Source organism: Emericellopsis atlantica (assembly GCF_019669845.1).
Source record: "Emericellopsis atlantica unplaced genomic scaffold F5Z01scaffold_2, whole genome shotgun sequence".
NCBI lineage: Eukaryota > Fungi > Ascomycota > Sordariomycetes > Hypocreales > Bionectriaceae > Emericellopsis > Emericellopsis atlantica.
This window is the reverse complement of record NW_025764704.1, coordinates 606,836-634,782: the sequence shown is the minus strand read 5'-3', so window position 1 is coordinate 634,782 and position 27,947 is coordinate 606,836. Positions and strand designations below refer to the sequence as shown.

The 27,947-nt window shown below is 53.7% G+C and overlaps 10 protein-coding genes across 10 annotated transcripts; 5 read left to right on the top strand and 5 right to left on the bottom strand.

Annotated features, from left to right (window-relative positions):
• Window positions 1–297: 297 nt before the first annotated feature.
• F5Z01DRAFT_670231 (uncharacterized protein) lies at window positions 298–1,955 on the bottom strand (the record flags this gene model as incomplete). The annotated part of the gene is made up of 4 exons (XM_046264531.1): window positions 298–930; window positions 989–1,386; window positions 1,439–1,655; window positions 1,707–1,955. 4 exons carry the CDS (start codon window positions 1,953–1,955, stop codon window positions 298–300), a joined length of 1,497 nt encoding a protein of 498 aa, XP_046122440.1.
• Window positions 1,956–3,545: 1,590 nt separating this feature from the next.
• Window positions 3,546–5,219, top strand: F5Z01DRAFT_689896 (uncharacterized protein; the record flags this gene model as incomplete). The annotated part of the gene is made up of 5 exons (XM_046266098.1): window positions 3,546–3,689; window positions 3,739–4,004; window positions 4,054–4,193; window positions 4,249–4,303; window positions 4,357–5,219. The coding sequence occupies 5 exons, from the start codon at window positions 3,546–3,548 to the stop codon at window positions 4,979–4,981; spliced, it is 1,230 nt and encodes a 409-aa protein (XP_046122439.1). The 3' UTR covers window positions 4,982–5,219.
• Window positions 5,220–5,286: 67 nt separating this feature from the next.
• Window positions 5,287–6,362, top strand: F5Z01DRAFT_643440 (uncharacterized protein). The gene is made up of 5 exons (XM_046262714.1): window positions 5,287–5,437; window positions 5,489–5,528; window positions 5,651–5,778; window positions 5,846–6,099; window positions 6,174–6,362. The coding sequence occupies exons 1-5, from the start codon at window positions 5,365–5,367 to the stop codon at window positions 6,318–6,320; spliced, it is 642 nt and encodes a 213-aa protein (XP_046122438.1). The 5' UTR covers window positions 5,287–5,364; the 3' UTR covers window positions 6,321–6,362.
• Window positions 6,363–10,411, bottom strand: F5Z01DRAFT_643437 (uncharacterized protein). The gene has a single exon (XM_046262713.1). The coding sequence runs from the start codon at window positions 9,946–9,948 to the stop codon at window positions 6,424–6,426; it is 3,525 nt and encodes a 1,174-aa protein (XP_046122437.1). The 5' UTR covers window positions 9,949–10,411; the 3' UTR covers window positions 6,363–6,423.
• Window positions 10,412–11,744: 1,333 nt separating this feature from the next.
• Window positions 11,745–14,469, top strand: F5Z01DRAFT_199995 (uncharacterized protein). Its single transcript, XM_046258081.1, has 3 exons — window positions 11,745–12,074; window positions 12,337–12,447; window positions 12,512–14,469. Exons 1-3 carry the CDS (start codon window positions 12,037–12,039, stop codon window positions 14,355–14,357), a joined length of 1,995 nt encoding a protein of 664 aa, XP_046122436.1. The 5' UTR covers window positions 11,745–12,036; the 3' UTR covers window positions 14,358–14,469.
• A 1-nt stretch (window position 14,470) lies between these two features.
• On the top strand, window positions 14,471–15,783 carry F5Z01DRAFT_199991 (S-adenosyl-L-methionine-dependent methyltransferase). The gene has a single exon (XM_046258080.1). The coding sequence runs from the start codon at window positions 14,835–14,837 to the stop codon at window positions 15,744–15,746; it is 912 nt and encodes a 303-aa protein (XP_046122435.1). The 5' UTR covers window positions 14,471–14,834; the 3' UTR covers window positions 15,747–15,783.
• Window positions 15,784–15,786: 3 nt separating this feature from the next.
• F5Z01DRAFT_643433 (cytochrome P450) lies at window positions 15,787–17,662 on the bottom strand. The gene has a single exon (XM_046262712.1). The coding sequence runs from the start codon at window positions 17,393–17,395 to the stop codon at window positions 15,821–15,823; it is 1,575 nt and encodes a 524-aa protein (XP_046122434.1). The 5' UTR covers window positions 17,396–17,662; the 3' UTR covers window positions 15,787–15,820.
• Window positions 17,663–18,522: 860 nt separating this feature from the next.
• On the top strand, window positions 18,523–25,210 carry F5Z01DRAFT_741135 (polyketide synthase; the record flags this gene model as incomplete). Its single annotated transcript, XM_046266857.1, has 4 exons — window positions 18,523–18,937; window positions 19,016–23,955; window positions 24,004–24,321; window positions 24,377–25,210. The coding sequence occupies 4 exons, from the start codon at window positions 18,523–18,525 to the stop codon at window positions 25,208–25,210; spliced, it is 6,507 nt and encodes a 2,168-aa protein (XP_046122433.1).
• An 86-nt stretch (window positions 25,211–25,296) lies between these two features.
• F5Z01DRAFT_643429 (transferase) lies at window positions 25,297–26,856 on the bottom strand. Its single transcript, XM_046262711.1, has one exon. The coding sequence runs from the start codon at window positions 26,604–26,606 to the stop codon at window positions 25,302–25,304; it is 1,305 nt and encodes a 434-aa protein (XP_046122432.1). The 5' UTR covers window positions 26,607–26,856; the 3' UTR covers window positions 25,297–25,301.
• A 168-nt stretch (window positions 26,857–27,024) lies between these two features.
• F5Z01DRAFT_746806 (serine hydrolase FSH) lies at window positions 27,025–27,888 on the bottom strand (the record flags this gene model as incomplete). The annotated part of the gene is made up of 3 exons (XM_046266962.1): window positions 27,025–27,725; window positions 27,773–27,791; window positions 27,844–27,888. 3 exons carry the CDS (start codon window positions 27,886–27,888, stop codon window positions 27,025–27,027), a joined length of 765 nt encoding a protein of 254 aa, XP_046122431.1.
• Window positions 27,889–27,947: the final 59 nt, after the last annotated feature.

Below are 27,947 nucleotides of genomic sequence, written 5' to 3'. Positions count from 1 at the left end.
TACATGCACAGCTACCTTTGGGATGCTAGCCGCTCGACCTGATCTCACTTGAACGACTGTTCAGACTTGAGAACTTCAGACTTCCTTCAGGAGAGGAGCATAACCAAGTCGAATGCCACCCAGGCGTTTTGATTCAACCCTGCACCACAGCTGATCAGCCAAAGGCAGCCTGATCGACTGATGAGGTGTGTACATGTACAGATGAATATCCACGCTCTTCACTATATGTACTTAGCGGAAGCTCCCAGTGGCTTCCATTTCCCGACGGTCAACTGCCACGCCAAGGGCCAGGAAGAATCACACAAGGGGAGCATAAAACCCAAAGCGGTTGCTGGGATCCCATTTCTTCTTCAGCGTTGTGAGCTTCTCCATCCTGCAAGCCTCGTGACCATACGTCTCCTTGACTGGTTCACCGCCCGAGGCATAGTTGACATACGTGTGAGGCTGGAAGTCCTTTGGACGGATGGCTTCTTGAATCTGCTTGCCGACTTTGAGAGCCGTCTCTGCATCCTTCTCGCTGTTGCCTTTCCACCAGAGCATGGGGGATGTCAACAGGTGGCGACGACGCTCCTCTGGCGCCACGGCGGTTGTCCCCTCTGGTATAGACTGCGGTCCTGCACGTCCGTACGATTCCAGGAGCCAAGCAGACGTTGTGAAGGGTTCCCTAGACGTCAACTCGGAGAAGATGTTGAATCCTCGCCTGATCGTTGCGCCGTCCCATTGCGGGAACGAGTTGGGGTAGCCCAGAAGGTTTTCGTTTTTGCGACAGACTGGACTTGACAGCCCTAAGCCGCCGACGTCGTAGATGTCGCCGTATGGGACGTTGATTGTGTTTGATTCAGCAAGAGGCGACAGCTCACGGAAGGCTGCAACGTAGGCGTCGACGGACGTTGGTGCATCGTCGTGGAAGATCTGAAGATTGATGACAGGCTGACAATGTTAGACACCCCAAATCACTGCACGGTCCTCGGGTGCAGGCGAGACTTACATGTTCCCTATCAATTGACGGATCACGGGCTATTACGCCATTGAGAACAAGCATGCCCGGATCCTCATGCTCGACTTCGAGCTGATTCCACGTGTCAAAGAACTCCTCCAGCCTGTCCTGACTGAAGGTGAAAGTCACCATCGTCCATCCCCCCTCGGCCACATTGGTCGTCTTAACCTCGAAGCTCGTGACAATACCAAAGTTGTGGCCTGCCCCTCGCAAGGCCCAGAAGAGATCGGCGTTCTCAGACTCGGACGCCGTCACTACGGAGCCATCTGCGAGCACAACTCGGGCGGAGAGAATGTTATCGGCTGCGAAACCGTATTTGGCTTGCAGCAGACTGTGACCACCACCAAGCAGAGGCCCTACAGCCGATACGCACTCGCAAAGGCCAACGACTACGCCGTGTCAAACCAGAGAATGTCAAAAGCAACAGAGGGCATACAGTACCGGCTTGCTTCCCGTGTTCTGCCAAAGCTGCAACGATTTCATGCTGCATGATGCCGCCACCGACTGTTGCGCTTTCGCCGTCCTCATGAAGAGTTGACGAGTTTAGCTTGCGCATGTTGATCTGAATCCCATGCTTGAGCTTTTCCATGGCCGTCGTCCAACTGTGAGTGCCAGTGACGGCCAGGAAAGGTAAATTGAGCTTGTTGGCAACCTTGATCTGGAGGAGATCAGGTTAGTCTCGCCTAGGCTGGCAGGGAGCGCTGCATACCGTCTGCTGAACGTCTTCCTCTGTAGCAACTTCAACAACGGCGAGAAAGCCGGGAGCCACGCGAGGCGTCGAAGCCCTCTCGACCAGTCCGTCCCAGTCCGGAGAGGAAGGAAAGGTGATTACCGCATCTTCAGACAGAAGAGGTGCGAGTTGACTTTGCACATTGACCTCGTGGCTACCTCGTGGGAAGTAAGACGCGGCCTGAGCACCAGCCGTGAGGCAGTGCAATAATGTTGCTGCGATTTTCATGGGTGCTTCTGGTCCTGCGACGTGATGTGTGGTCGAAGGATGGATAGGGGAAGGGGACATGTAGAGTTGCGGCCCTGACCAGATATGGTCTTTCCATATTTATAATAAATCCTCGTACGCAGTTCGGTGTCCCAACTGAGAGCCGGTACCGACGGTTGGCCCTCTGGCCTGCAAGATTTGAGCTTGTGCTGCATCGTGCTGGCTGCAGGATCTGCATTGGTGTATCTGAACTTTCCTGGGGGCATTGCTCCGTCGTTGTGGAGGGGGTTGGACGCGAAGCGAGCAGAATGTTCCGATTGATGCACTTATATCTCGTACAAGTCACGGCAGGTGTCCCAAGCAAGGGCTCAGGTGGCGGTAGTGGACCGTGGTCACGGACTCGTAGTCTCGATAGCGGACATGACTTCCATGACGCTGGTTGTACTGGGTAGTGTAAGAATCCGTACTCATGCGTCGTCACAGACGCAAACATCGGCCATGGGCTGGCGGCTGATTACTTGCATGTTCCGCCCCAGGATGGGAGGGGATAATGACCTATCGTATGCGCATACTGCGCCTAGGTTCCTGTGATTCAGCAAGGGCTCGAGCAATCACCAACACATTGTCGAACTTGCCTTGCGTATTAACTGAGTCTTGTGACTCGGAGTGCCTGTAGGTAGCTACAGTCAGCATCTAAAAGAAAACCCAGTGCATGTATCCGTATATATCGAGTGGTTGTCGTGGGTGTTAGCTCTTGCTTGAAGCAAACAAAGCAATTGATTGGAGTTCTCCCTAGATCTTGTCTAAGACCCAACGCATCTCTGTACATTGCAAATGATGATGTGAGGTACGGATACAGAGAGGGGATGGCCTGGGAGCATCCTTGCATTTATTTGGGGCATTTGACGCTGGGGAACAGATCCTTGATCCTTGACCGGCGACGGCTCCCTGTCCCTGCTCGACATTTGAGCTAGCATGCTGAAAGGTAGATTCACTCAAACTCACCTGCGGTCAACTTGCTCCAAACGATATTGAAGCTCCGCGCAGAAATGTAGAAGACGATACGCGTTGTTCAGAGATCAAGAAATAAGCCATCAAGCCTGACATCTGTACACAACACCCACGATCCCAGCACGTCTTTCCAGATACATCACATTCATTCCATCCAAGTCCCATCCCTCCGGGAAAAATGAATTTGGTCCTCGCGATGACCTTGGGTCGCCATGGGTGCCGTGGGTCCTTACAATAAGTCACTGTTGGTGACACATGCAAGATCTTGCATATGGCCGTGTCAGGTACGTACACAGTGGACAATTTCCTCTCCAGAGCACGACCCAGGTTTTAAGCAACCGATGAGATCGCCGAGAGCCTCCTGGATGCTGAACTCAGGTCGGGGACAGGCAACGAGGGACCAGTTGGCAGTCACTCGATTAGTTTGCCCAACATTGGACTTCGATAATTTCTCTCGCGTCAAACAACGGGCAAAATCCTTCATGCAAAGCTATTAGTGTCATGCGATCGAGGCGATAGTGTATGGTCGTTTCCGCACATGCACATGTCAGACTGTACAATCGCCTTGCTCCGCTACAGGAACCGCTTGTCGCATTCACTATGGAGCTGTCATACTTCGCACTCGAGGTCTGGATCAAATATGGGATTGCGGTTCCGACCATGCTCGCACGTTTTGCGTTGCGACTGCACACACCAGGCTGGCGCGGTTTGGACGGCACGGACATCTGGTGTGCTCTCTCAACGGTCAGTCTTGCCTTCTTCTTGGCTGAGCCATCATCTAACCAACGACCAGATACTCTATACTATCGTGACGACATGCGACTACTTAATGAGCACACGTGCGTTCCCCCTACGCTCAAGAGGAGCTATCGCTGACGATCAGAAAGCCGACTTCCCCACAATCATCCCCCTGAACGCGGAGACAGCTCTTGAGGTGCCCAAGAGCGAGTACGCTGCCTTGAAAAGGGGGTCCACGCTCGCTCACTTCTCGTGGACAATGTACCTGTGTATGATCTTTGCGTTTAAGGGGGTGATGCTATCGTTACTTCGACGCGTCACGTAAGTCAGCACTAGCCACCGACTCGGACGAGACACTCGATGGGCACAGGAAAGACGTCGACAGCCAGCAGAGGATTGTGTTCTGGATAATCGTTGGCACGGTTATTGCTTGCATTACTTCGGTGCTGGTCCATCTGCTCGCGTGCGTGCCTGTCCACAGAGTGTGGCAGGTCGCCCCCTTTCCGGGACGTATGCGTGCTCCTGTAACTTCCATTCAGTCATCGAGGTAGCTAACCGACTATAGCGGGCTGCACCACGCGGCCTCTCAATTACTATATCGGAGGCACTCTCAATATGCTGTGAGTCGGTTCCTTTGATGCAGCTGAGAAATGCAGGCTGATGAGTGTGCCAGGACCGACGCTGCTATTATTGCTGTCCCGATGCCAATGCTGTGGAATCCCCGTATCACGCTTCGAAGAAAACTTGCGCTCGGATGCCTCTTCAGCTCTGGTCTTTTGGTCATTGTGTGCACCATTTTGCGAACGTACTACGTCTTTGGCGACGCGGCGAACCAGCACTTGGCACAGCTCTGGGCCAGCCGTGAAGGGTTCATCTCCATGATCGTCGTCTCAGCGCCTGGACTCTGGCCCTTTGTCCACAAGGTCGGTATCTTTGGCTCCACATACAAGAATACGCACGATGGTTCGGGAAGCGCAAGAGTGGGAGGGTCATCAAATCCCTGGGGGCAGCCTCGCGCTCGCCGTGGGCACCGCAACAGTGGTTTTGCCGAGTATGATGATGATGATGACGTTTATGCAATGGCTTCCCAATCGAATGATAATGGCTCAGGGTTGCAAGGGAATGGAAGCGAGGAACACATTGTTGATGCGTCTGATGGGACTGTAAAGGTCAAGGCCGGGGCTCGCAAGCTGCCAATATCGGTGACGAGGGAGTACCGGGTCGAAATAGACGAGAGGCCGCCAGATGAAGGGACTGTAAGGGAAAGAATCTGTCCACAGAGTATTGTTCATAGTTAATGCACTCGGGGCTGGATGCTTCTCTCGTCTGCCAGAAGGTAAAACCTGATCATTAGTGCAATCACCTGGCCCCCAACACATGCAGCCTCAATTCTTCCCCGAACTCCTTCAGGTGAAGGGACTTTTTGATAAGGGACGGCAAGCCTGTGACCTGACAGTGGCGTCAGAAGAAGTGGAAATATGAGAACATGAGCATTCAATGTTCAAGTTGGCAACACAGAAAGCGGCATTGGGAAAGACCACGACCCGCCTGAAAGTCACTGGACGTCACGTGCGCCCCCCACACTAAACATTCAATTCTCACTCACGAATCACGATTCGGGCACTTATAGCGACGTCCCTTTTCACAAGAATTTGCTGAGCACCGACAGCCCGCAATCACGATGGTGTACTACTACAGCTCCAGCGTAGTTGAGCCGTCTGGCTTCATTTACGTCGGCAAAGACAAGTACGAAAGTACGGTATCTTGAGCACCTTGATGGGGTCCACGATGCTTACGCCAGACAGATGAGGACCTCATCAAGTACGGCTGGGAAGAGGACGTCTGGTGAGTAGACCCATTTCATTTATTCCTCAAATAGAAGTGGAATGCTGATATCTGTGGCAGGGTAAGCCAGAGCCCGAAGTGATTTTACAGAATGACCTCGGTGCTTATGTGTCGCCTGTCTAGTTTCACGTCGACAAACTCTCAAGCGCCCATATCTACCTCCGCATGAAGGAAGGCGAGACATGGGACAACCTCCCACAGGATCTGCTTGTTGATCTCGCCCAGCTCACCAAGGCGAATTCCATAGAAGGTAAGTCGCTCCGCTTGTGCGTATGTGTGTGACGCGTCGCGTTCTGGACTGACATCGACCCTGCTAGGCAACAAGAAGGACAACATCACCATCATCTACACACCATGGTCCAACCTCAAGAAGGATGGCTCCATGGATGTGGGGCAGGTAAGCTTCAAGGACCAGCGCAAGGTCAAGCGTATCCTCGTCCCGCAGCGGGAGAACCACATCGTCAACCGCCTCAACAAGACCAAGGTGGAGAAGAAGCCCGATCTTCTGCAGGAGCGGGAGGACCGTCTCAAGGAGATTCGCAGGCGCGATCAGGCCGCATACCAGGCACGCGTAAGCCATCCCTCGCCTGCACAGCGTCATTCACGTGCTTTGCGTCTACAGAGAGATACTGAAACGAAATTCAGAAGAAAGATGAGGCCAAGCAGGCAAAGGAGTGGCAGGAGAAGAAATACCAAAAGGATCATGCGTACGATGAACTGTTCACAGAGGAGAATATGGAGGCGACGAGTAACCAGAACAGAACCGAGGACTGGGAGGATGATTTTATGTGAGAACGTTCGCGAGTGCGTGCATCGCATGAGATATTCACATGTCGTTGTAGAAGGTTTATATGTCTAACAAATAAAGGGTATACAAAAAGCCGCACGTGTAATATCAAACACCAACGCCGATACCTCTGTCCATTCCTAAGTCGTGGAAACTCCGGTTGAGGGCCGCAAACCTGCTCGGAGGACTCTGTGATCGAGTGGCACCATCGCTGCCGATCCTGAGGTTCTGAAAACTGGCACTCACGCTGGGTCCCCCGCCGTGACTAGCCGAGCTGATACCCTTGGAGCTGCCGCCCAGCCCACTGCTGCCTGAGACGGAAGTCGGCGTCGAGCTGGTCTGGCTCTGGGGCGCGGACATTGTCTGCGGCGACGCTGCGGCGGGGGAGGACGCTGCGGCACTGGTAGGTTCCACGAGGGGCAGCCCGCCAGGAAGCCTGATGTCGGTAGCCTCCAATGTGTCGGCAATGTCTTTGATCAAAACGTCCATCGGGCAGATGTATGCCACGCGATTGCGCTGGCTCCAGGCTAACACATGTCCACACAACTGTCCATTGCTGCGGTCCACAATCCAGGCACCACTGTCACCAGGTATGCCGATCGGCGCGCAGCTGCTGGAGGCGTCCACATTGGGCACACGCATGCTGGACACCTGGTACGTCTGGCTGAGCGAGGCGCGTCCGTAGATTTTGACGCTCGTCATGGCCGGGAGGATATGCCCATTCTGCAGGCCACTGGTGCGCGCTGTGCACTGCACGTCGCGTCTCGCGAGGCTTGCGGATGACGCCACAGTCATCGGACGTAGCTGTGATTGAGTGCCTTTGCTCACGATGCAGTTATCATCGGGGAGTCTATCGGAGGAGAACTCGAACAAGGCCCAGTCAACTTCATGAACGAGTCCTCCAGAAGTCTTTCGACGAATGCCACTGGATGCATAGACTTCACCGAGGCTATATGAATCCAAGTGGTCCTCGTCTTCCGTCTCGGGCGACGGGTAGAAGCCTTCTTCCACGTCGTCCAGGGCAGGCTGCGTCACAACGTAGCCATCGCCACACCCAGGCTCGATGCCCGGGATGTCTCCAGGTTCGAACTCGTCCTCCTCCTCTTCTTCTTCCTCGTCCCAATCACTGGTGATATCGGAGTCGGAGTAGAGCTCTGATTCAGTGTCCGAAATGTCAAAACCCATATCATCGTCACCAGCCAGACTGGCCGATGCTGCCGAGTCCACGTCCGCGGAAGTTCGAAGTGCGAACGCCCATTCGCGACCCGGGAGCGCGCTGCTTCGAGCCGTCTCGACGCGGCCAAAGTCGCGATCGGGATCGTCGAGCATATGGTGCACTGTCATGCCATAGATCTTGTCATCGATGGAGAGAAGGCCGCCGAAGCTCACGGGGGGCAGGTGCCTGTCGCCAATCCAAGCGCCGATGCTCGCTCCGTTCTTGGGGCGTTCCTGGTATTCTGGGTTGATGGCGTCGGCTTCTGCGTGAGCACCGCAGCTTCGGCCAGCCATCGACCTCCTGATGTCTTCATGCCACTTCCGTGATCGGACCATTTCGCCTTTGCACACCTTCAGACCAAAGCCAGTAGACTCGCCAAACAGTTCCCCCACGCGTTTCTTGAGGATAGCGCGGACCTTGCCGACGCTCGTGCACACCACAATTACGGTGGGCTTGGTATTGGCGGGAGAAGGACCAACGGGGAAGATGGAAATCTCCAAAGACTCGGGATACTTGCGGCAAAATTGACGGAGAGCATGGTTGACCTGGGGCATCAAGATGTTGTTCCACTTCTCGACGACTTCGGGCGAGAGCGGAATGTTGGGGTACACCTTGCTCTTCTCCGCCTCAAACGCGTCATCCATCGAGAGTCCGGGCAGCCCGATTGCCTGGCCCTTTTCCGAAGTTGAACTGACTACCGTGGCCGCCTTGACGTCTCGATGTGCGTCGGTTGATGTACCAGTCGCCGTTGCAGCTGCTGAAGGTGTTTCCGTCTTTGCTATAGCGCTGACGGCGGGCGCTGGGTCGTGCAGGTCGTCGTGCGGACGTCCCTCGAGGCCATTGACGCCGTCGAGAATGCAGCATGTTTCCAGGAATCGGCTCACCCGAGACTGCACAGCTTCCAACAAGGCCTCGCCCGTGCACGAGCCAGACCTCTCATTGTCAATAGCCGACCAGCAGGCGTGGACAGCTTTCATGTATAGGGTCCCGCACTTCTGCGCCAACCGCTGCAGCAGAGCATCTGACACAGTATCGGCCATGAGGTCGTCAGCGAGGTCCTGCAAGGGGCACCAAAGACCAATGGAAAGCAGCATCACGCCGAGCGAGTAAAGTTCTAGCACTCGCCGGTCCGTATCCTTGGGCAAGGCGGAGCTGGAGCCGTTCTGGGGGTCCAAGGGGTGGCGCCACAAGCTGCGCTCTGTGGTGGTCGGCTCCTCCGTAAAAACGTCAAAGGAGGACAATAGGGGTCGGCGTACATCAGCATCGGCGCACGCGAGAGCTGACCCGGCGCTTGCAGCGTCGCAGAAAGACACGTTGCCCGCCTCCAACCTGCCGTGAGGGATGTTACGGCCGTGCATATCAAAGACCGTGTTTGCCAGATTATGAGCAAGGCGGAATTTGGCCTCCAGCCGTGGTTCTGAAGCAGGTTGAGACAGTATGTCCTCGAGGGTTGGCAACGTCCACTCCGTCTCACCAGTAGTGGCATTGCGGGACACGGAGTTGAAGGTCTTTGGGAAACGATAGACGAGGCCGAATCTTGAGTGTTCCATGTCCTCGAAATACCCGAGTAGACGTGGCAGGCCGGTCCACACACCCGGGGCTCGCAGGGAGTCTTGCTGGAGCCCAGCCGAGAGCTTTTCGAACCGAGACATTGGGGGCATGATTCCTGTCACCGTGTAAATCGGGTCGAAGGACGCGTATTCCAGTAGCAGAGCTGACCATGGCTCGTGGCTGCCGGTTTCCTGGGATAGCTTCGAGTATGTCGATTTGCTCATGTAGACTACCGCACGGGAAGGCGTTTCGACAGTAGGGCCTCGGCAAGGCAAAGGTATCAATGATGCCGGATCCACCAGTTGAGGCGTCTGTACTCTTGTCGACTCGTAGCCTCTAGGTTCGTCCGACAAGGCAGTTTTGAAAGGGGACTTGGATGACCTGCGTTGCCCTGCGGCCATGGAGCGCGTGCGGGAGAGATCATAGAGCGTGTCGATGGAAGCTGTGAGATCGTTGATGAGGTCCTGGAACCTTGTCTTGTCCCATTGCACCAGGGGCTTCTTTTGGTCAGCAGAGGGTCGCGTTCCCTGGGCGAGGTGTTTTGAGCTCAACCAGAGGGGTTCCGCCTCGGCGAGGGTATCCTTGATGGTCGACATGATGCTACCAACAACCTCGCCCAGCCCAGCCTTGGAGAGCGACTCATCAATCTCGGCGGTCTGGTTGGGGTCCGACCAGTCCATGCCCCATGAGACGAGCCGGTCCTTTTGGATGCGCAACTTGCGATGCAGCGCCTTCACTTCCGGGTCCTCCTCGCTTCTGGGTGGCTCCTGGACGAAGTCTGTTGACTTCTTGGTGTCATTGTAAAGTCGACTAAGGCGCTTCTGAAACGGCAGCTGGAAGCCGCTCAACGGGGCGAAGGATGCCATGATGGCAGTCGGTTAACAGATGTCGCGCGCGATTGATATTAGACGAGCAGCGAAAGGGCTGGCGATGTCTACTTGATGCTGCGCACCTCGATCCCTTGGTTGGCCAGTTGCAGATCAGCGTCGCACAGCAGCGACGCTTTCATAGCCTGGCTAGGTGCTGGCAAACACCCTCACTGTTGCTGGCCGTGTCGATGAACAGATGAATGAGGGTACGTCCCTCAAACCTGCGTAGGGATGTCTCAGCTGGCTGCGTAGGCCGTGATACGGATTCTTGTTGCGTGCCTCCACGCTGAGAGACGGAACAGGTCAGGTCATTGACTGGAGGAGACAAGATGGTAGAATTACAGAAGAGTACACGCAGAAGATAATGAAGATGAGTTATCTCGGTGCCTGAAGGCCGCAGTGATATGGAAACGGCGTGATCGCGGCTGTACTCACTGCCTGCCTGCCTGCCTGACCCAATTGCCGACGTCGCTTCCATTCTCCCCTTCTGAAATGCTGCTGCCTGGCGGAGCTGATCGCCAGACGGCGCAGATGATGCATCAGGCAGTTGATTGGTCAGCAAGGGTCCTTTGCGGGGCATTGAGTTCGCCCCTCTTTTTGGACTGCGGGCTGAGACGAAGGTTGCAACGTCACGTGACCTGCGGGCCGCCCGCCCACTGTTGCTGTTTGGCTACCCTGCACTAAAGTTTAATAGACTCAAGTTGTACAGTGAGCCCAGCGGAGTTCTAACTTCATGTTGAGACATTGTTCAAAGTGCTGGCATGTGGGGCTTTCATTTGATTTGATTCGCTTTATCTAGTCAATTAAGTAGTGAATGAGATGGAGTTAAGTTGAAAGTGAATTCACTCGTGCTTCCAGCGATAAGTTCTCCATAGTCGAAAGAAATGTGAAGATTATACCCAAAGCGTCGAACAGAAACAAGGAATCAAGAAGCCATTCACGACTTAGATGTAGACAGCATACTTAACAGCGCCGAGAGAATGCACAAGGAAATATGTTCCAACGACGGCCACGAATTCAGTAAGAACACTGAAACCTCAACTAGTCTATTTTCGCAATGAACGACGTGGAATCTCAAGCGAGTTGATATTATAACGAATCTGACGCTCCAGGGAATTCGGGGCGTTTTCATAGATAACAGCCTACCCTAAGCTAAGTACATTTTCGTGGCGGGCCTCTCATGTCTCTCATATTGCCTAGCGTGATTGCTCACAATCTTCGATTTTGTTGGTCAATAATCTCGATTCTTCTATCATGTTGACAGCCCGCAAAGCGTAGTTCATTCAGTCTACTGAAATACCTTCAAATGAGCGTCAATCCATCATCGACTGAGAGCGCTGAGCTGAACTCCAATAGGTACTTTCCAGCGAGCATGAAAATCGCCCCACGCTCTGTGTTCAGACGTCAGCTGTGGTATTCTGGTAGACTATTGTTATCACAGATTACGGATACACGTTCTACTCTATTACAGTCAATTGAAAGCCTTATACGGCGTTCTTGAGTGCTACCAGGGGGCTGATTTTGCGCCCGAACCCCTGGACAGACTAGAATTCCCAAATCCTTGCCTGTCAAACGGGCGAAAACACACGCTGCCAGTGCCAGCTGCCCATGAGCTCTGGCCCGCCAGCCTGCCCGCCAGCCTGCCCGCCCGACGGTGCCTGCCGGCCTACTCGCCTACTCTACGGATAGTCCAGTCTCCAGTCGCCCTAACTTACCTAGTGCTGTCCCCCATGCCGACTTCCTCCACATGACCTCCCGCGCATCCATCTCGTTGGCTTGTTGAGCTTGCATTCCGCACTCACAAATCGCGACAAACAACGTGGCACGGTGGACGACAGGTGACAGTTTCTCACACTTGATTCAACGACACAAGGTTCGACATCGCAACCGACTGGAGTGTCTCACATGGTCGCATGAGACGTCGGTCGCTGCCGCGGATTGAGCGGGGAAGGTGGACTTGGGAAAGCTAACGACGACGGGCCACAAAACCAACGACAGGCAACAAACGACGCCTTGACTCGACGTGCGTGCTGCTGCAGGAACTGCGACTCTGCGCCGCCGGTCGCGGCGGTTGCGCTGCCCATCATGGCGCCTCGCAACCAAAGTGACGATGAAGTTACGAGGTGAGTACCGAACACTCTTTTCTTCAAGCGCAGTCAACACTTTTGCCTGCACCGTCCCACAGCCTACAGGACTGGATTGGCGCATCGATCGTCGGGCGGCCCGCGGTGGATTGTCCCAGGCTATGCAAGCTGAAGCTCCATGTGCGCGGAATGTAGCCTTGAAGGACAACCACGCGAGGCGGCGATGGTGTCTCACCTGTCACACACTGGCGGTTATCTCATGTTGATTGGAATGCACTGCATACTCACATGTCATCGGCAGCATCATCCACGACTGTCATGCGTCTGCTACGCATGCTCACTCGACACATGAGGCGACCGAGTCGATGCCACCACCGCGCAAGGTCAACTTCAACGCCAACATTGAAGCAAAGTAAGCCGCAACGCCAGTGCCCCCCACTCACTTGCACGGATCAAACTAACCCTTTGACCTCTAGGATCCGCAATCCCCTTGTGGGAATCCCAAGGAGACGGCTTCTTGCTGACATTGACGACTTCTGCCGGGCCAAGGGGCTAGAGAAGCACAGGGGCATTATCCGAAAGGGCGCGCTTGTCGCGCAGGACCCATATGGGTGTGAGGACATTACGGGACCCGATGCGCTGTCGCAAGATGAAGTCTCAGCCCTCCATCACGAGATCATCCACAAGTGGAGGATACCTCTCGCCTTGTTGAGGACGATCCTCGTCTGTTCAATTGGCGCGGCTGTCCAGGGCTGGGATCAGACTGGTTCTAATGGTGCAACGCTCGAATTTCCAAAGGCGCTGGGTATTGGAGGGAGCTCCATGCACGACAAACTTATCGTGGGCCTGATCAACGCTGGGCCGTACATTGGGACGGCCGTGGTGGGCTGCTGGATGTCCGACCCTATCAACAATCTCCTTGGCCGCCGCGGTACTGTCTTCGTGGCGTCGCAATTCTGTCTCTGGCCGGTTGTTGCCAGTGCCTTTTGCAGTGACTGGCAGTCCTTGCTCGGCTGCCGTCTGCTCCTAGGGGTCGGTATGGGCGCCAAGGCTGCGACTGTGCCCATATACGCTGCCGAGGTCACCCCTGCCCCTATCCGTGGCGCCCTGGTCATGAGCTGGCAGCTCTGGGTGTCCTTTGGCATATTTCTTGGAACGTTGGCCAACCTCGTGTGTGCGAAAGCTTTTGTCGAGCCATGGAGATATCAGCTTGGATGCGCCTTTCTCCCCGCCGTGCCCTTGGCCTTGCTCATCTACTCGTGCCCCGAGTCGCCTCGTTGGTATATCAAAAAGAACCGCTACGTCGATGCGATGAACTCATTGTTACGGCTGCGGAACCATCCAGTGCAAGCAGGGCGTGATCTGTATTACATTCACGTTCAACTGCAGGTCGAGCGCGAATACGTTGGCCACGGAAACTACCTCAAGCGGATCGTGGAGCTCTTCACCGTCCCTCGAATACGAAGGGCGACATTGGCGTCGTGGGTTGTGATGATTGCACAGCAAATGTGTGGCATCAACATCATCGCATTCTACTCGACTAGCGTCTTTGCGCAAGCTGGCTCGACCAATTCCCAGGCATACCTGTCAACAATGGGCTTCGGACTGATCAACTTTGTTTTTGCTTTTCCAGCGATTTGGACAATCGACACGTTTGGTCGACGATCTTTGCTGCTGTTTACATTCCCGCAAATGGCGTGGACGTTGCTAGCGGCAGGTCTTTGCACGCTCATCCCGCCATCTACGGGCTTACATACAGTCTTTGTGGCGGTTTTCGTATATCTCTTTGCCGCCTTTTACTCGCCTGGCGAGGGACCAGTGCCGTATCCCTACTCGGCAGAGGTCTTCCCATTGTCACACCGTGAAGTCGGCATGGCCTGGGCCGTTGCGACGTGTCTTTTCTGGGCTGCTATCTTGTCCATCACATTTCCACTCATGCTGGACCGGCTTGGCGTACTGAACTCGTTCGTCTTATACGGCTGCTTTAATCTCATCGCGCTGGTCATGATCTTCCTCTGGCTTCCCGAGACGAAACAACGCACACTCGAGGAACTCGATTATATTTTCGCCGTGCCTACACGCGTATTCATGCGGTATCAGGTCACGAAGACCCTGCCCTGGTGGTTCAAGAGATGGGTCCTCTTTCGGAAGAATGCGCCCCTCGAGCCCTTATACCACCTCGACTTTGAATATCACAGGGAAGAGGACGATGAAGAGGAAGGTGGCAGCGGGTCGGGCACGTACGAGACAGACAAGTCGAGGGTCGAGATGAAGGATGCCCTTGGGCTTGGGTTCACGACCGGAAGAACGATTGGAATCTGATATGATGATATGGTATATTTGGTTTATAATTGCACATAGCGGAGAATCACTCCGACATAATGCCAAAGTAGCAACATTTTTGCTCAACAGGATGGAGCTTAATTGCGCTCAGCTATAGTGGAAGGTTGGGGTCACTGGTCGGCTGTGAGGCCACATCCAGCATGACGCGGCGCACGACATTGCTCACTTTTCACAAGCACCAACAACAACAAATACCACAGTTGGACACCAAAAAGATGATTAGAAGCTCTGCTTTCGACAGTTACAGCCCCGAGCACGTTTCTCCGCAAACGTACACATGCATCTTATCTGCCCCCATGCTTCCAAATCCTGGCACTGCCATCATCCTGCATGCAACGTTGCCCAGTGCTCACCCCAAACCAGTGGCTTCCAGGCTGTCCCTTTTTGAAGATATGATCTTGCTGCTGACTTTTTGTTTAGAATTATGCTTAAAATCTTTAAAGTCTTGAATTCATAATGTCGTCAATTCCATTCACAAAGGTCATATCATGGGACGAGTACATGCAGCATCGCCCGCCCTACCCAGATTCCATGTGGAAGCTGTGGTTTGACTACCACAAAGGCCCTCTGGAAACAGTCCATGATGTCGGCGCCGGGGGCGGCGTGGCGTCTCACGACATTGCGAGAAGAACAGATGTGAAGCGGATCTACGTCTCGGACCCAGGCAAGGAACATCTTGCCTTTGCCGAGGAAATGCTCCGTGCCCACCACGACACGGTCGACTTTATATTCAGGAATACCATTGCCGAACAGACGCTGCTTGATGATAGTTCCGTGGATCTAGTGTGCTGCTGCGAGGCTCTGCATTGGGTCGACGTGTCCAAGGGCATGCCTGTCATGGCCAAGAGTCTCCGTGCGGGTGGCACATTTGCAGCCGTCTACTATCTGCCATTTCCGCAGATAAGAAACAGCGCGAAAGCGCAGGCGGCGCAGACGAAGCTCCTGGACGACTTTGGCAAGAACACACCCGACTCGGCGGTGCAGCATCCCGCCTGGAGGCGTGGCTTCTCACAGAGCAACGTCGGACTGGACTTTGTGCCCTTTGACGAGGAAACGTGGCAAGACTTGCGGAGGATTGAGATCAATATCAGCAACGAGGGCTGGCCATCTTCTTCCTTAATTGCGGGGCGCTTTGGACGGGTACACGACTATGCCGAGGGCTTTGCGAAGGAGAGGTGGGAGGATGACGAGTGGAAGAAGACAATGTCGGCGGAAGAGCTCAGACAGCTTCTCAAGAAGTTTCTCGGTGCGCCTGATATTCTGTGGGAATCCGAAGAATGGAAGACTGTCCTGCAGGGGGCTGAGGAGGTTGACGATAGGCTTGAGGTTGCTTTCCAGGCTGCGATAGTACTGGCCAGGAAGAAGTAGGCACACGAAAGAGAGAAATGGACGGGGCAAAACTTGAATACACGCGAAAGATTTCATGTATTAACATGCTTAGGCTAAGCTACTATCATCTTCCTCCTGCGAACGCGTAGCTCCGAAGCCATGGGCGGCAATTTGGCCACGCCAATGTAGATATCCGCCGGCCGTTTGTACAGCATTTCGATATCATAGTTCATAATCAGGTAGCCAAGCACCAGCTTCATCTGAGCCACGGCAAAGAAACGCCCCGGACAGGCATGCCTTCCGTGTCCAAACGGCAAATAATCCGCCGTGGTGGTAGCAGCAGCCGCCTTGGCCTTCTTGACAGGCACTGTCTCGCTTTTCCCTGTATTCTCAACGAACCGAAACGGTTTGTATGTCTCCGCCTCAGCGAAGAAAACGTCGTCTCTGGCGATATTCTTGCCCGGTACCGCTATGACATTGCCCTTGGGTATGTGGATGCCAGATTGCGTGGCGAAACCGTCCTTGCCCACAACCAGGCGAGGTACGCCAAACGTGCTGGCCATGTTGAGACGGAGGCTCTCGCGAACCACAGAGTCGAGTTTCTCCATCCGTGCGAGAGACTTTCTACACCACTCGCCGCCATGCTCACTGAGCACGCTCAATATCTCCTTTCGCAGAGCATCCACGTGGTCTTGGGACGAGCTGAAGAGGTCGAACAATGCGTGTGTCAATGTGAAAGAGGTTGTGTGAATGGCACCAAAGTTAAGCATCAGCACTCGCCCGGCCAGCGTAGCTGGTTCAGCCATAGCAGGGTTTGGATGGGCCTTGGCCTGCGGAATGGACCATTCGAGGAAGTCGTTTCGGTTCAGATTTCCGCCAGTCGATTTCGATGCCCCTTGCTCATATTCATGCAGCCTCTGATCGATTTCTGGCTTGAGAAGCCGATAAAATGTCTGCGTGTGCTCCCACGTCTTCTTTGTAAAGAAGGGCGCAACGAGAGGCTTCAGAAACGATGGATACATTCTAATCTTGCCGGCCTCTTGGGGCAGAGCCGCAGCATAGGAGGTACCGGCGTCCACGAGCGCCGGATCTCTTCCTACAGGGAGACCGACAAAAACACGATTGCTGATCCGTCCGACGATGCGTCTCATGGTCTCAAAGACGACGACCTCTCGATACTCGGGAGCATCTGCGTCCCACAGCTCGTCCAGGCCCAGTTGTGCTTCCGTGGCCATGTCTGGTATCAAGTTGCCCAGTTGGTGCGTCAGATTGCTAGACACAATCTTCAGGTGTAGGGGCTCTTCATAGACGATCCGGTTGTGAACGGTGTATCTCCATTGAAGACCTTGGATCATTGGTTGCGGCATGTTGAGCACGGCATCGGATTGATCAACAATATGCTGTGTCTCGGATGCAGGAAGAAGCACGATTGTTTCGCTCCCGCCCACGGGGACCAGGCATGGCTTGTCTTTGTAGATTGTGTTGATCTCGCTCGCAACAGCGCCGTAGTTAGTCGAGTTCCTCCATCGTGCCTGGAACAGAGGGAGCCAGTCAGTTCGCTTCGACCCGACTACAGGCAGATTTGGCAAGCTCCGTGGTGAAACTGCTTCCCACACGAGGTATACGACGTAGCAGATGAAGAGCGTTGTGGGAGCTAGAACTGCTGCTCGTGGCAGATGGTCGAACATTTTGAAGTGCCGTACTGCTCTGGGAAGCTTCGTGAGTAATAGAACCAGACAGCCCGCTGTCAGACATCGAAGTCATCGTGAGTCCACCATCGCGCCAGGCCTGTACTCTCTTCCCTCTTGATCGTCCATGTCTTGATAACGACCCGCGAGTCACATCATGTACCTCCCACCGTCACCCGCAAGTACCTCGTATACCGAGACATTGCCCCATCTGACAACCTGGTCAGCAATCCTAATCCTTCTGGTAACGTTTGCACATCATTCACTCATCAGCGAATGCCGTGTGAGAGGGGGGTCAGATTTGCCCCCTTTCCCCTCTCTCCGGCTGTCGCGGCCGTTCTGGCATGAGGACTGGACGGGAACCTGCAATGCAACGTGGGGGACAAGCCAGACAGATTATGCCGAGCTAGCAGGGTTAATACTCGTAGATACTGTACTAGTCTGGAGATGGCCGAATTTAGTCCAGGTAGTTGATAAGCTTGGGGTAAAGTGGAGGTCGTGAATGACGGACCCGAACAGTGAAGCTGCGATGGACGGCAATCGTTCATGATCGTTACGGAACTCAAGCTTGTTGGAACGTTGCCACTCTACTACATGTGAGCTGAGGAACGGCCTAGCGATACCAACACTCCACCTGATTGATGCGTTGTAACACGAAGCGACCCTGCAGGAGACCCGTCATGACAGCGATCCGTTCGACAAAGAATCAAGGATGTAGGGAGAGCTCGAGAGTCAGCAGCGCCAATGCTAGATTGCCTGCCTCTCTCATCTGCGGGCTCATCACCTCACATGCCGGCTAGGACTTGTATTATGATACAAGAGCTTGCTAGACGGAATACAAACGTGGCCGATGAGATTGACTCTAAACATTCCTGATCTCTCAATCTCATCATCTTCATGTCATCATAATGGGTGACGATATAACCCCCGTCCAGGACAGAGCTGCTGTGCTGAATGATATAAACAACCACAGCGGTACAAATGGCCATCAGTCCACAGAATTCTTTGTCAATGACCCCCTCGTACAACAGCCCGCCGGAGAGACCTCGACGAAAGGGCAGACCACAGCAACCAGCGGCCTACATGATTCACGCTCGAAGAATGTCACTCCGATAGCCATCGTTGGCATGTCCTGCCGCCTCTCTGGCAAAGTCAGCAGCGCAGAGGACCTATGGCAAATGTGCTCTCGAGCACGCAGTGGCTGGTCGGCCATCCCCAAGGACAGATGGAGCCAGCAGGGCTACTTCCACCCCAACGCGTCAAGAACGGGAACATACAACGTCGAGGGAGGTCACTTTATCGAAGAAGACGTTGGGCTATTCGATGCCCCCTTCTTCAACATCTCTGCACAAGAGGCAAAGTCCATCGACCCGCAACAAAGACTGCTGCTGGAATGCACGTACGAGGCGTTTGAAAACGCCGGTGTTCCGAAGGAGACGGTGATTGGGAAGAATGTGGGAGTCTTCGTGGGCGGATCGTTCTCCGACTACAGTCTGTTCTGTCTCCGCGATGTCGAGGTTGCACCTCCGTATGAGGCTACGGGTACCGCTCAATCGGTCTTGTCGAATCGGCTGTCATATTATTTCGATCTCAAAGGCCCCAGTGTCACGATAGACACAGCTTGCTCCTCAACTCTGGCGGCACTGCATCTTGCGTGCCAAAGCCTACGATCGGGCGAGTCGAGCCAAGCTATCGTGGGAGGCAGTCACCTCAACCTGGTCCCCGAAATATTCGTGTCCATGTCGAACCTGAGGCTACTATCACAAGAAGGCAAATCTCGGTCCTTTGACAACTCAGCAGCTGGATTTGGTCGTGGCGAAGGTATCGGCTGCATTATTCTAAAAACCTTGGACGATGCAATCCGAGATGGCGATCGTATTCGAGCGGTCATCAGGAATTCCGGTATGAATCAAGATGGCAGAACTCAAGGCCTGTCCATGCCCAACGGTGCCGCGCAAGCTGAATTGATTCGCTCCGTGTACGACTCAGCGGGTCTGGATCCCCGAGAGACAGGGTACGTCGAGGCACACGGTACTGGTACCAAGGTCGGCGATCCGATCGAAGCCTCGGCTCTACACTCAGTCTTTGGCGAAGGAAGAACACCCAAGGAGCCGCTCTACGTCGGCTCAGTCAAGTCCAACGTTGGCCATGCTGAGGGATCGAGTGGTATCTTGGCCGTCATCAAGACGGCTATGATGCTAGAAAAGGGGTTCATCCTGCCGAACATCCACTTCAAGAAGGCCAACGAGGCAATACCTCTTGCGGAATGGAATATCAAGGTCCCCAAAACACAACTGCCCTGGCCCAGGAAGAAACGCTTTGCCAGCATCAACAACTTCGGCTTCGGAGGCACAAACTGCCATGTCGTGCTGGAAGGACCTCCAAAGCCATCAAAAGCAGCGAGGGCGAACGCGCAGAAGCCGAATGGTACCTCTGGCATGCTGGAAGGCCTCAGTTCCAGCCAAGTGACAGCATCCAAGCTGGGCATCGCCAGCCACAAGATCAGGTTCTTGTTCATGCTGTCAGCACACAGCGATAAGTCTGTCAAGTCACAGATGAAGGAACTGCAGATGTACTTGGAACAGCGACCCGAGACACTAGAGCTGTCGTTCATGGGGAAACTTGCGTACACTCTTTGCCAGAAGCGATCATTCTTGCCCTGCAAGGTAGCCCTTTCGGCAACGACATCGTCGGAACTCATCCAGAAGCTCTCTAACCCTGATCTCAAGCCTATATCGTCTTTCCACACCCCGAAGCTGGCGTTTGTCTTTACCGGACAGGGTGCACAGTGGTACGCCATGGGGCGGGAACTGATTGAGATTTACCCGGTATATGCGTCGATCATTGAGGCAGCAGATTCATACCTGAGGAGCCTGGGTGCATCTTGGTCTCTCAAGGATGAGCTACTGAAGGACAAGGAATCGTCTTTGGTCGGCCAGGCATACATCAGTCAGCCAGTGTGCACAGCTGTACAGGTTGCTCTTGTGCAGCTATTGTCAACATGGGGCATCCATCCAGCTGCAGTTGTTGGCCATTCAAGCGGCGAGATAGCTGCGGCGTTTGCCGCTGGCATTTTGTCCCTAGAGTCTTGCCTTCAGATTGCATACTATCGCGGTCTGGCTACCATTAACTTCAAATCGCAGTATCCTCACTTGCGAGGATCGATGATGGCCATTGGGGCTGGACCTGACGAAGTTCAACCTTTGATAAAACGGATACAATCTGGTCGCGTTGTTGTAGCATGTATCAACAGCCCCTCCAGTGTCACAGCGGCGGGCGACGAAGATGCTATCAACGAACTGGCTACTCTTGTGGAAGAGCAGCGGATCTTTAACCGGAAGTTGCGCGTCGACATGGCGTACCATTCACACCACATGGAGCTTGTGGCTGATGAGTATCTCTCCTCTCTGAAAGAGATCAAGCCCCGAGAGTCTTCAAATGTTGAATTCTTTTCATCGGTGACTGGCTCACGGATCGATTGTTCTGAGCTTGGGGCCACGTACTGGGCCAGGAACCTCACAAGCCCAGTTCGGTTCGGCGAAGCCTTGCGAACAATGTGTATCTCGCTCAAGGAAAATATTTCATCTCAGCAGGAGAACGTTGTATTGGTCGAGGTTGGACCTCACGGAGCGCTTGAAGGCCCCGTGAAGCAGACACTCAAAGCAGCCGGCGTGGCAGTGACTGGCATCGACTACAGCCCAAGTCTGGTTCGCGATGTAGATGCAGTGGAAGCCATGCATCAACTTGCGGCCAATCTCACGGCAAGAGGGAAGAAACTTGAATACGAGGCTATTAATTTTCCACGAGGACGCGACAAAACTGTCAGCTTGTTGACGGATCTGCCGAGGTATCCTTGGCAGCACAACACTCGGTACTGGCACCAGTCGCGCATTGGAGACAATCACTGCTTTGGAAGAAACTTCCCTCGCAACGATATCCTCGGAGCACTGGCTGACGATTCCAATGATCTGGAGCCAAGGTGGCGAAACATCATCCGACTCGAGGATATGCCTTGGCTGCGGGACCATCAAATCCAATCGAATATTGTCTTCCCAATGGCCGGCTACGTGACCATGGCTATGGAGGCGGCATATCAACGTGCAATGGCCCGAAACGTCAAATTTGACCGATATGAGTTCCGGGAGATTTCAGCAAATCGGGCCCTGCTGATTGACGAGTCCACCGATGTTGAAACGATGATCACGCTGCGGCCTTACAACGAGGGCACGAAGAAGTCCACCGATTCATGGGACGAGTTCCGAATCTTGGCCTGGACTGCCGACAAGGGGTGGGTTGAGCATTGCCGCGGGCTAGTCGGCGTTCAAAAGGACCCTGCCATCAATGCTGTCGACGGCGAGAGACACGCTTCCGCAACCAAGCACGCCCTAGAAAGGCGAAAGTCCATGATGGAAACCAGATGCGATGAGAATGTGGACATCTCACTGCTTGCCTCCAACCTGAAAAACTTGGGCGTGTACTATGGCCCAGCTTTCCAGAGCTTCGTCGAGTGTCGAACAACGGAGCAGCTTGCCGTGGCAGAAGTTGAGCTGGCGGACACGGCCATCATGATGCCACACAAGTTTGAGCCTGAGCTCATTATGCATCCTGCGCATCTGGATCTTGTGATTCAAATCCTGTGGCCGTTGTTGGGTGCGGGCCGCAAGGGCTGGGACAAGATCTACATGCCTTCAGGTTTCAAAAGGTTGAGCATTTCTCCCAATGTGGTCAAGGCACCTGGAAGCCGTCTGCGCGTGTATGGGTCATCACCCAAGATCTCGCCTACAGCTGTGAAGCCTGTAGAGTTGGATGTGTTTGCGACCCAGGAATCGAACCCAAGCGAAGCATGCGTTGTGCTTGAAGGCTACACCATCACGCCCGTGTACCATGATACGAGTGATGTGGGCAGCAACAACAAGAGGAACCTCTGCTACAAGATGGATTGGGAGACCACCGAGTCGAACATACTCGTTCCATCGCAGCTACCAGACACTGAGGTTGTCATCATTCGGGATGATCGCCCTCTTTTCCCAACCTCGCAACTGGAAGCTTCGATACATGAGCTGACAGGCAAACCACCCCAAGTCCGCACCTTAAACGATGCGAAGCCCGAGCCTAAGACTTACATCTTTGTCCAAGAACTTGACAAGTCCCGGCTTGACAAGATGATCCCGGCGGAATTTGGCCGGCTACAAGAGATCCTCCTGAGCGCCAAGGGTGTTCTATGGGTGGTCCGAGGAGCATACCAAGACAGCACGTCGCCGAATGGAAACATGGCAATTGGCCTGGCACGAACTGTCCGAGCAGAGACAGGACTAAAGTTTGCCACTCTGGACCTTGATCACCCTCGAGACGACTCGGCTTCCATCTCTCACAAAGCCATCGTGGATACGTTTGTCTCAGTGTTTGGTCCCGATGTTGTGGACGGTGAAGTAGACATGGAGTATGCGGAGCGGAGCGGCACTTTGTATGTTCCTCGCGTCAATAACGATGACTCGATGAACAAGTTTGTCCACCAGCAGCTTCGAGCGTCTGATCCGGAGCCACAGCCATTCTATCAAGAAGGCAGGCCGTTGAAATTGACCATCAGCAACCCTGGCCTACTCGACACACTGCATTTCATCGACGACTACACCTTGTCTGGCCCTCTGGAGGAGAAATACGTCGAAATCGAGGTCAAAGCTGTTGGGCTCAACTTTAAGGACGTCATGATTGCCATGGGTCATTTGGCCAATGAGCACATTGGTATTGAGTGCAGTGGTGTGGTGACCAAAGTCGGCTCAGGGGTCCAAGATCTGCAGCCCGGGGATCGTGTCTGTGCAATCGCAGAAGGCTCTTTCGCCAGTCTCATCCGCTGCAGAGCCACGAGTGTCGCCAAGCTCAACGACTCTATACCTTTCCAGGAGGCTTGCACAATACCCGTCATCTGGAGCACAGCTTACTACTCGCTCGTTCGCGTCGCGCGTCTTGAAAAGGGAGAGAAAGTTCTCATCCATGCTGCTGCCGGTGGCGTCGGGCAGGCAGCAATCATCCTTGCCCAAATGATTCAGGCCGAGATCTTCGTCACGGTGAGCAGTGCGGAGAAGAAGCAGTACCTCATCAACCAGTACAGCATACCCGAGGACCACATCTTCTTCAGCCGTGACACGACTTTTGCTAGCCAGATCCAGAAGGCTACGGACGGCCAAGGTGTGGACGTTGTGCTGAACTCACTGGCCGGCGACGCCTTGTTGGCCACTTGGCAATGTCTTGCCTCGTTCGGCCGCTTTGTCGAGATTGGGAAGCGCGACATTGTGACAAACACGAGGTTGGAGATGGCTCCATTCGCAAAGAACGTCACTTTCAGCTCCGTCGACCTTGTGGTCGTGCTGGCGGAACGACCGCTCCTGATGAAGTCGATTCTCAACGATGTTTTTGACTTGCACAGCAGAGGAGTCGTGAAACCTATCACGCCGCTTTCCGTGTATCCAGTGTCGCAGATAGAGGCCGGCTTCCGTTCGTTGCAGAGTGGCAAGAACCTGGGGAAGATTGCAATCACCTTTGGAGCCGACGATGTTGTTCAGGTAAGTGCAAAGCTGTTGATTCGTGATGGAGATACCTGACGCCCTTAGGCCGTACCCGCCAAATCTTCGGACACATTGCTGCGTGCTGATGCTTCGTATCTCATCATTGGTGGCACCGGTGGTCTCGGTCGAAGTATGACCAGGTGGATGTCGCGAAAAGGGGCAAAGCGCATTGTCCTTGCTTCCAGGTCGCCAAGGGTCTCCAAAGATGTCCAAACTTTGATTGACGAACTGGATCCGGAAGGGACTGAAGTGGCCGTCCAACAATGTGATGTTTCCAACTCCGCGGACGTGGAAAAGCTCGTTGCGGATAATCAGGATAAAGCTCCCATCAGGGGGGTCATCCACAGCGCCATGGTTCTTCATGTGAGTCCATGGTCCTTTTCCGCGAGCTGTGAATTATTTCTGACATGACTACTAGGACATCCTGTTCGAAAAAATGACCTTTGATGACTACAACACCGTCATCCAGCCCAAGGTTTCTGGCGCTTGGAATCTGCACAGCAGTCTCCTACAGCATGAACTGGACTTCTTCATCATGCTGTCCTCTGCAGCTGGTACGATTGGCAACAAAGGTCAAGCCGCGTACTCAGCTGGCAACACGTTTATGAATGCATTCGCTCAGTACAGACTGCGAAAACGTCTCCCAGCCACTTCCATTGATTTGGCTGCTGTGAGTGACGTTGGGTACTTGGCTGAAAATGCTGAGAAGAAGGACCTCGTCATGAGCTCCATCGGCAGCGGAGCTGTCAGTGAGCTCGAGCTTCACGCACTCCTGGCGGCAGCCATCAGCAACAAGATGGCAACAAGCTGTAGCAATCATTGCATTACCGGACTGGATCTTGTGCCAGGAGCAGCACCGCCGTCATGGATTTCCGATGCAAAGTTCATCCCTATTCGACCCCTGGTCGATGTCAACGCAAAGACGACGGCCTTGGTCTCGTTACGCGAGTCGCTCAAGAAGGCCGCGAGCTTGGAAGAAGCAGAATCACTCGTGTTCGAGGGACTTGTGAACAAGGTCTCTGCGATTTTGATGATCGAGAAGGATGACATTGATGGTCGGCAACCGATTGCCGCGTATGGTTTGGACTCACTCGTTGCTGTGGAAATCAGGAACTGGGTGACGAAGCAGACTGATGCCAATCTCCAGGTATTGGAGTTGCTGTCCAGTGGCTCTTTGATCTCACTGTCGCAGAATATTGTCAAGAAGTCTGCGCTGTTGGATGCGAAGTTGTTGCAGGGCAACGCTGACTAGATCAGTGCCTGAGAGATGAAATGGAGGATGCGGTCACGGGATAGTAGATTCTTCATGTTTACATCAGTCAAAATTTTCTGACCTAACATCTTTAAGCCGTGTACAAGCGCCACTCCTCGTCTTCCATGAAATAACCCAGTTGATCTTCTTCCAGTGTTACTGTCACTTCCCAGCTGCCATCCTCCAATGCAGGGAGTATGATCGACATGCCTTCACCAGTGACACCAGAAGCCAATCTCATTGTCCTATACTTGCCAATCAACGGATCCCAATCCCCGTGGTAGAAGCTCTTGTACGAAGTAGATCCAAACGCTGTGTGCCGATCTTCAAGTTTGAGATTAATCACCATCTGCCCGGGCTTCACCTGCGAATTAGCCACGGATATGAAGTTCTTGACGTATTCTTGGTCCACATCCTTGACGCCTTCCCGTATGGACTGTGCGGCGTACGCCAGGCCGGAGTTTCCGAGTAGATCCTTCACCTTGATCCCAGTTTTGGTCATGAGCACCGCGTTCCCAGTGAACTCGGGTGAAAGAGGTGGTTCAACTAGCTTCCTGAATTCTACTGGGAAAGCGAATCGAGCCAAGTCGGTGGCTGAAATCAACCCAGCCCTGTGTCTCGCTTTGGCTTGAGTTCTCCAGCAAAGCGCATTCACGGCATCGTGGGTTGTGATCCACCCTTCGCAGGGAGAAGCGTCTGTCTTTAACTTTTCAAGACGTTCCTTGGAAATTTTGAATGTGGTGGTAACAACTGGCTGAGATGTTGGCCCAATATTGGGACGTTCACTGACAAAGCTGTATGCTCTCAAGCTCTTAATGTCTCCATTTTGTTCGGTGACTGGCATAAATGCTCGATCCCATCGTACGGGGGTAGTTTCAATGTTGGGCAATCCATCCAAGCGTGAATAGCGCGCTAGTGACTGAATGACCTTTGCGATCCCATAGCCGTCCATGATAGTGTGGTGAACAGAGACGACGAGTAGAAGGCCATGCGTCACAAAGTTGGCTTGCAGCCTGCAGACATGCCATTCTTCTCGAGGTGTCGCAAAGGTGGGCAGATCAGACACAAGATCCGCAGGGAAATTCGATTCAGCAAAATTGCTCTCCTCCAGTTGAGCAAAGTCCAGATCCAATTCACGCACTCGCAATCGAGCGTGGCCTTTCGTTACTGACCACCCAGATGCTGTCAAGCCTAATCGACCAGCAAGCACGGGGTATTCATTGACTGCGCCTTGCAAGCCATGCTTGAGAGCTTTCACGCCTTGGTCTTGATCTTGTTGTGGATTTGAAAAGATCAGTATTCTTCTCGAGTAGATAGGTGGTGTGACCTGGTCGACAGGTGATAGCTGGCACTCAAAGTTGGGGCCAGAAATGTAGTGGTCAATGGGGTTCGCCATGATGCCTGCCTGGATTTGGTGAGTCGGAGGTGCTCTCAAAACAAAAATGCCCAACCTAGGTATCTCTGAATAATTAGGCTGTCACTAATTGGAGGCGATAATATTCATTCGAGGCCGCTCGGTCCCGGGCCAAATCAGCATTGCCGGTTCAAACCATGCAGGGAAATCCACAAACCTGCAGCCGACTCGCTGGCTTACAGATCTCCATATCACGAGGGGCTTATTTAGGGGGCTCACGCTTACACAGGGCTGGTGGCATGGATTGATAAGAAGGCGGGTTTGGTACATGTAGAGATGTCGACGCATCCGTGCATTTGATTGTGATATGCAACGTAACATGCCATCCGAAAGAAACACGAACTAAAATCTGACATTGCGCATTCTAGATATCACGTATTCTCTATACGAGTTGTAGGAGCTACTCGTTGGTATCCAACTCCTCCCAGAAGCTCCGTAATCGATCCGACAGCTCCTTCACCGTGACTGCATCACGGGGAACCATGTGTCCCTTGCCATGGTCAAACATTTCCGCTGACTCGCTGTCGCAGACACTGAAGAGCGCCATGGATCCCACCAAGTACGGATCAGAGGCTCCGATCATGTGAAACGTCGGAATGGTGATGATCTCTCCCACTTCGTCCGAGAGGAGTAAGGTCTCCTCGCCTTGAGTAGCGAGTGGTGGCCAGCCGTGCAGAAAGACGGCGCATTTGAAGGAGCTTCCCTCAAGCCCCAGCTTCTTGCGTTTGCGCAAGTCGTCGACTATGAGTGTCGCTGCCACCGTAGCACCCTCTGAATATCCAATGAGTCCATCGAACGGACCCTGCTCGTCTACTGTGCGATAAAGATCATTCAGCATCCTCTCAATGTCTGGCCGCAGAGGGGCACTGTCGTTGCCGAGAAACTCGCGCATTGCCTCTTCAGGTGACCCATCGTGCTCAAAGTCACGAAGTCCATTCAAGATTGACAAGGGCTCGACACCGGCCTCGTACTTGAAGAATCGCAGATGCGGCGGGTTGCCAAACCAATAGGCAATATCTGCTGGTGGCGTTTCTTCAATCGTGCCCTGAGTGAAGTGGAAGCTCGCAGTCTTGTCCGAGCTCAGTTCGTTGATTAGTGGACCTTCCAGTCGTCAGTAATGAATCCGCATATTTTGATATACCAATTACCAAGTTGTACTCCCAAGGTCTAGGCTGAGTGTCAGTTTTGTTCGATGAAGCGTATAAAGGACATTCTTTACCTGGGCGTTCGTCAACGCTCCTGGCAGGCAGAGGAACTTCCTCATTGTAGTACAGTTAATGAGACAGGAGAACAATGGTATGAATAGATTGCACGTTGCTTCAA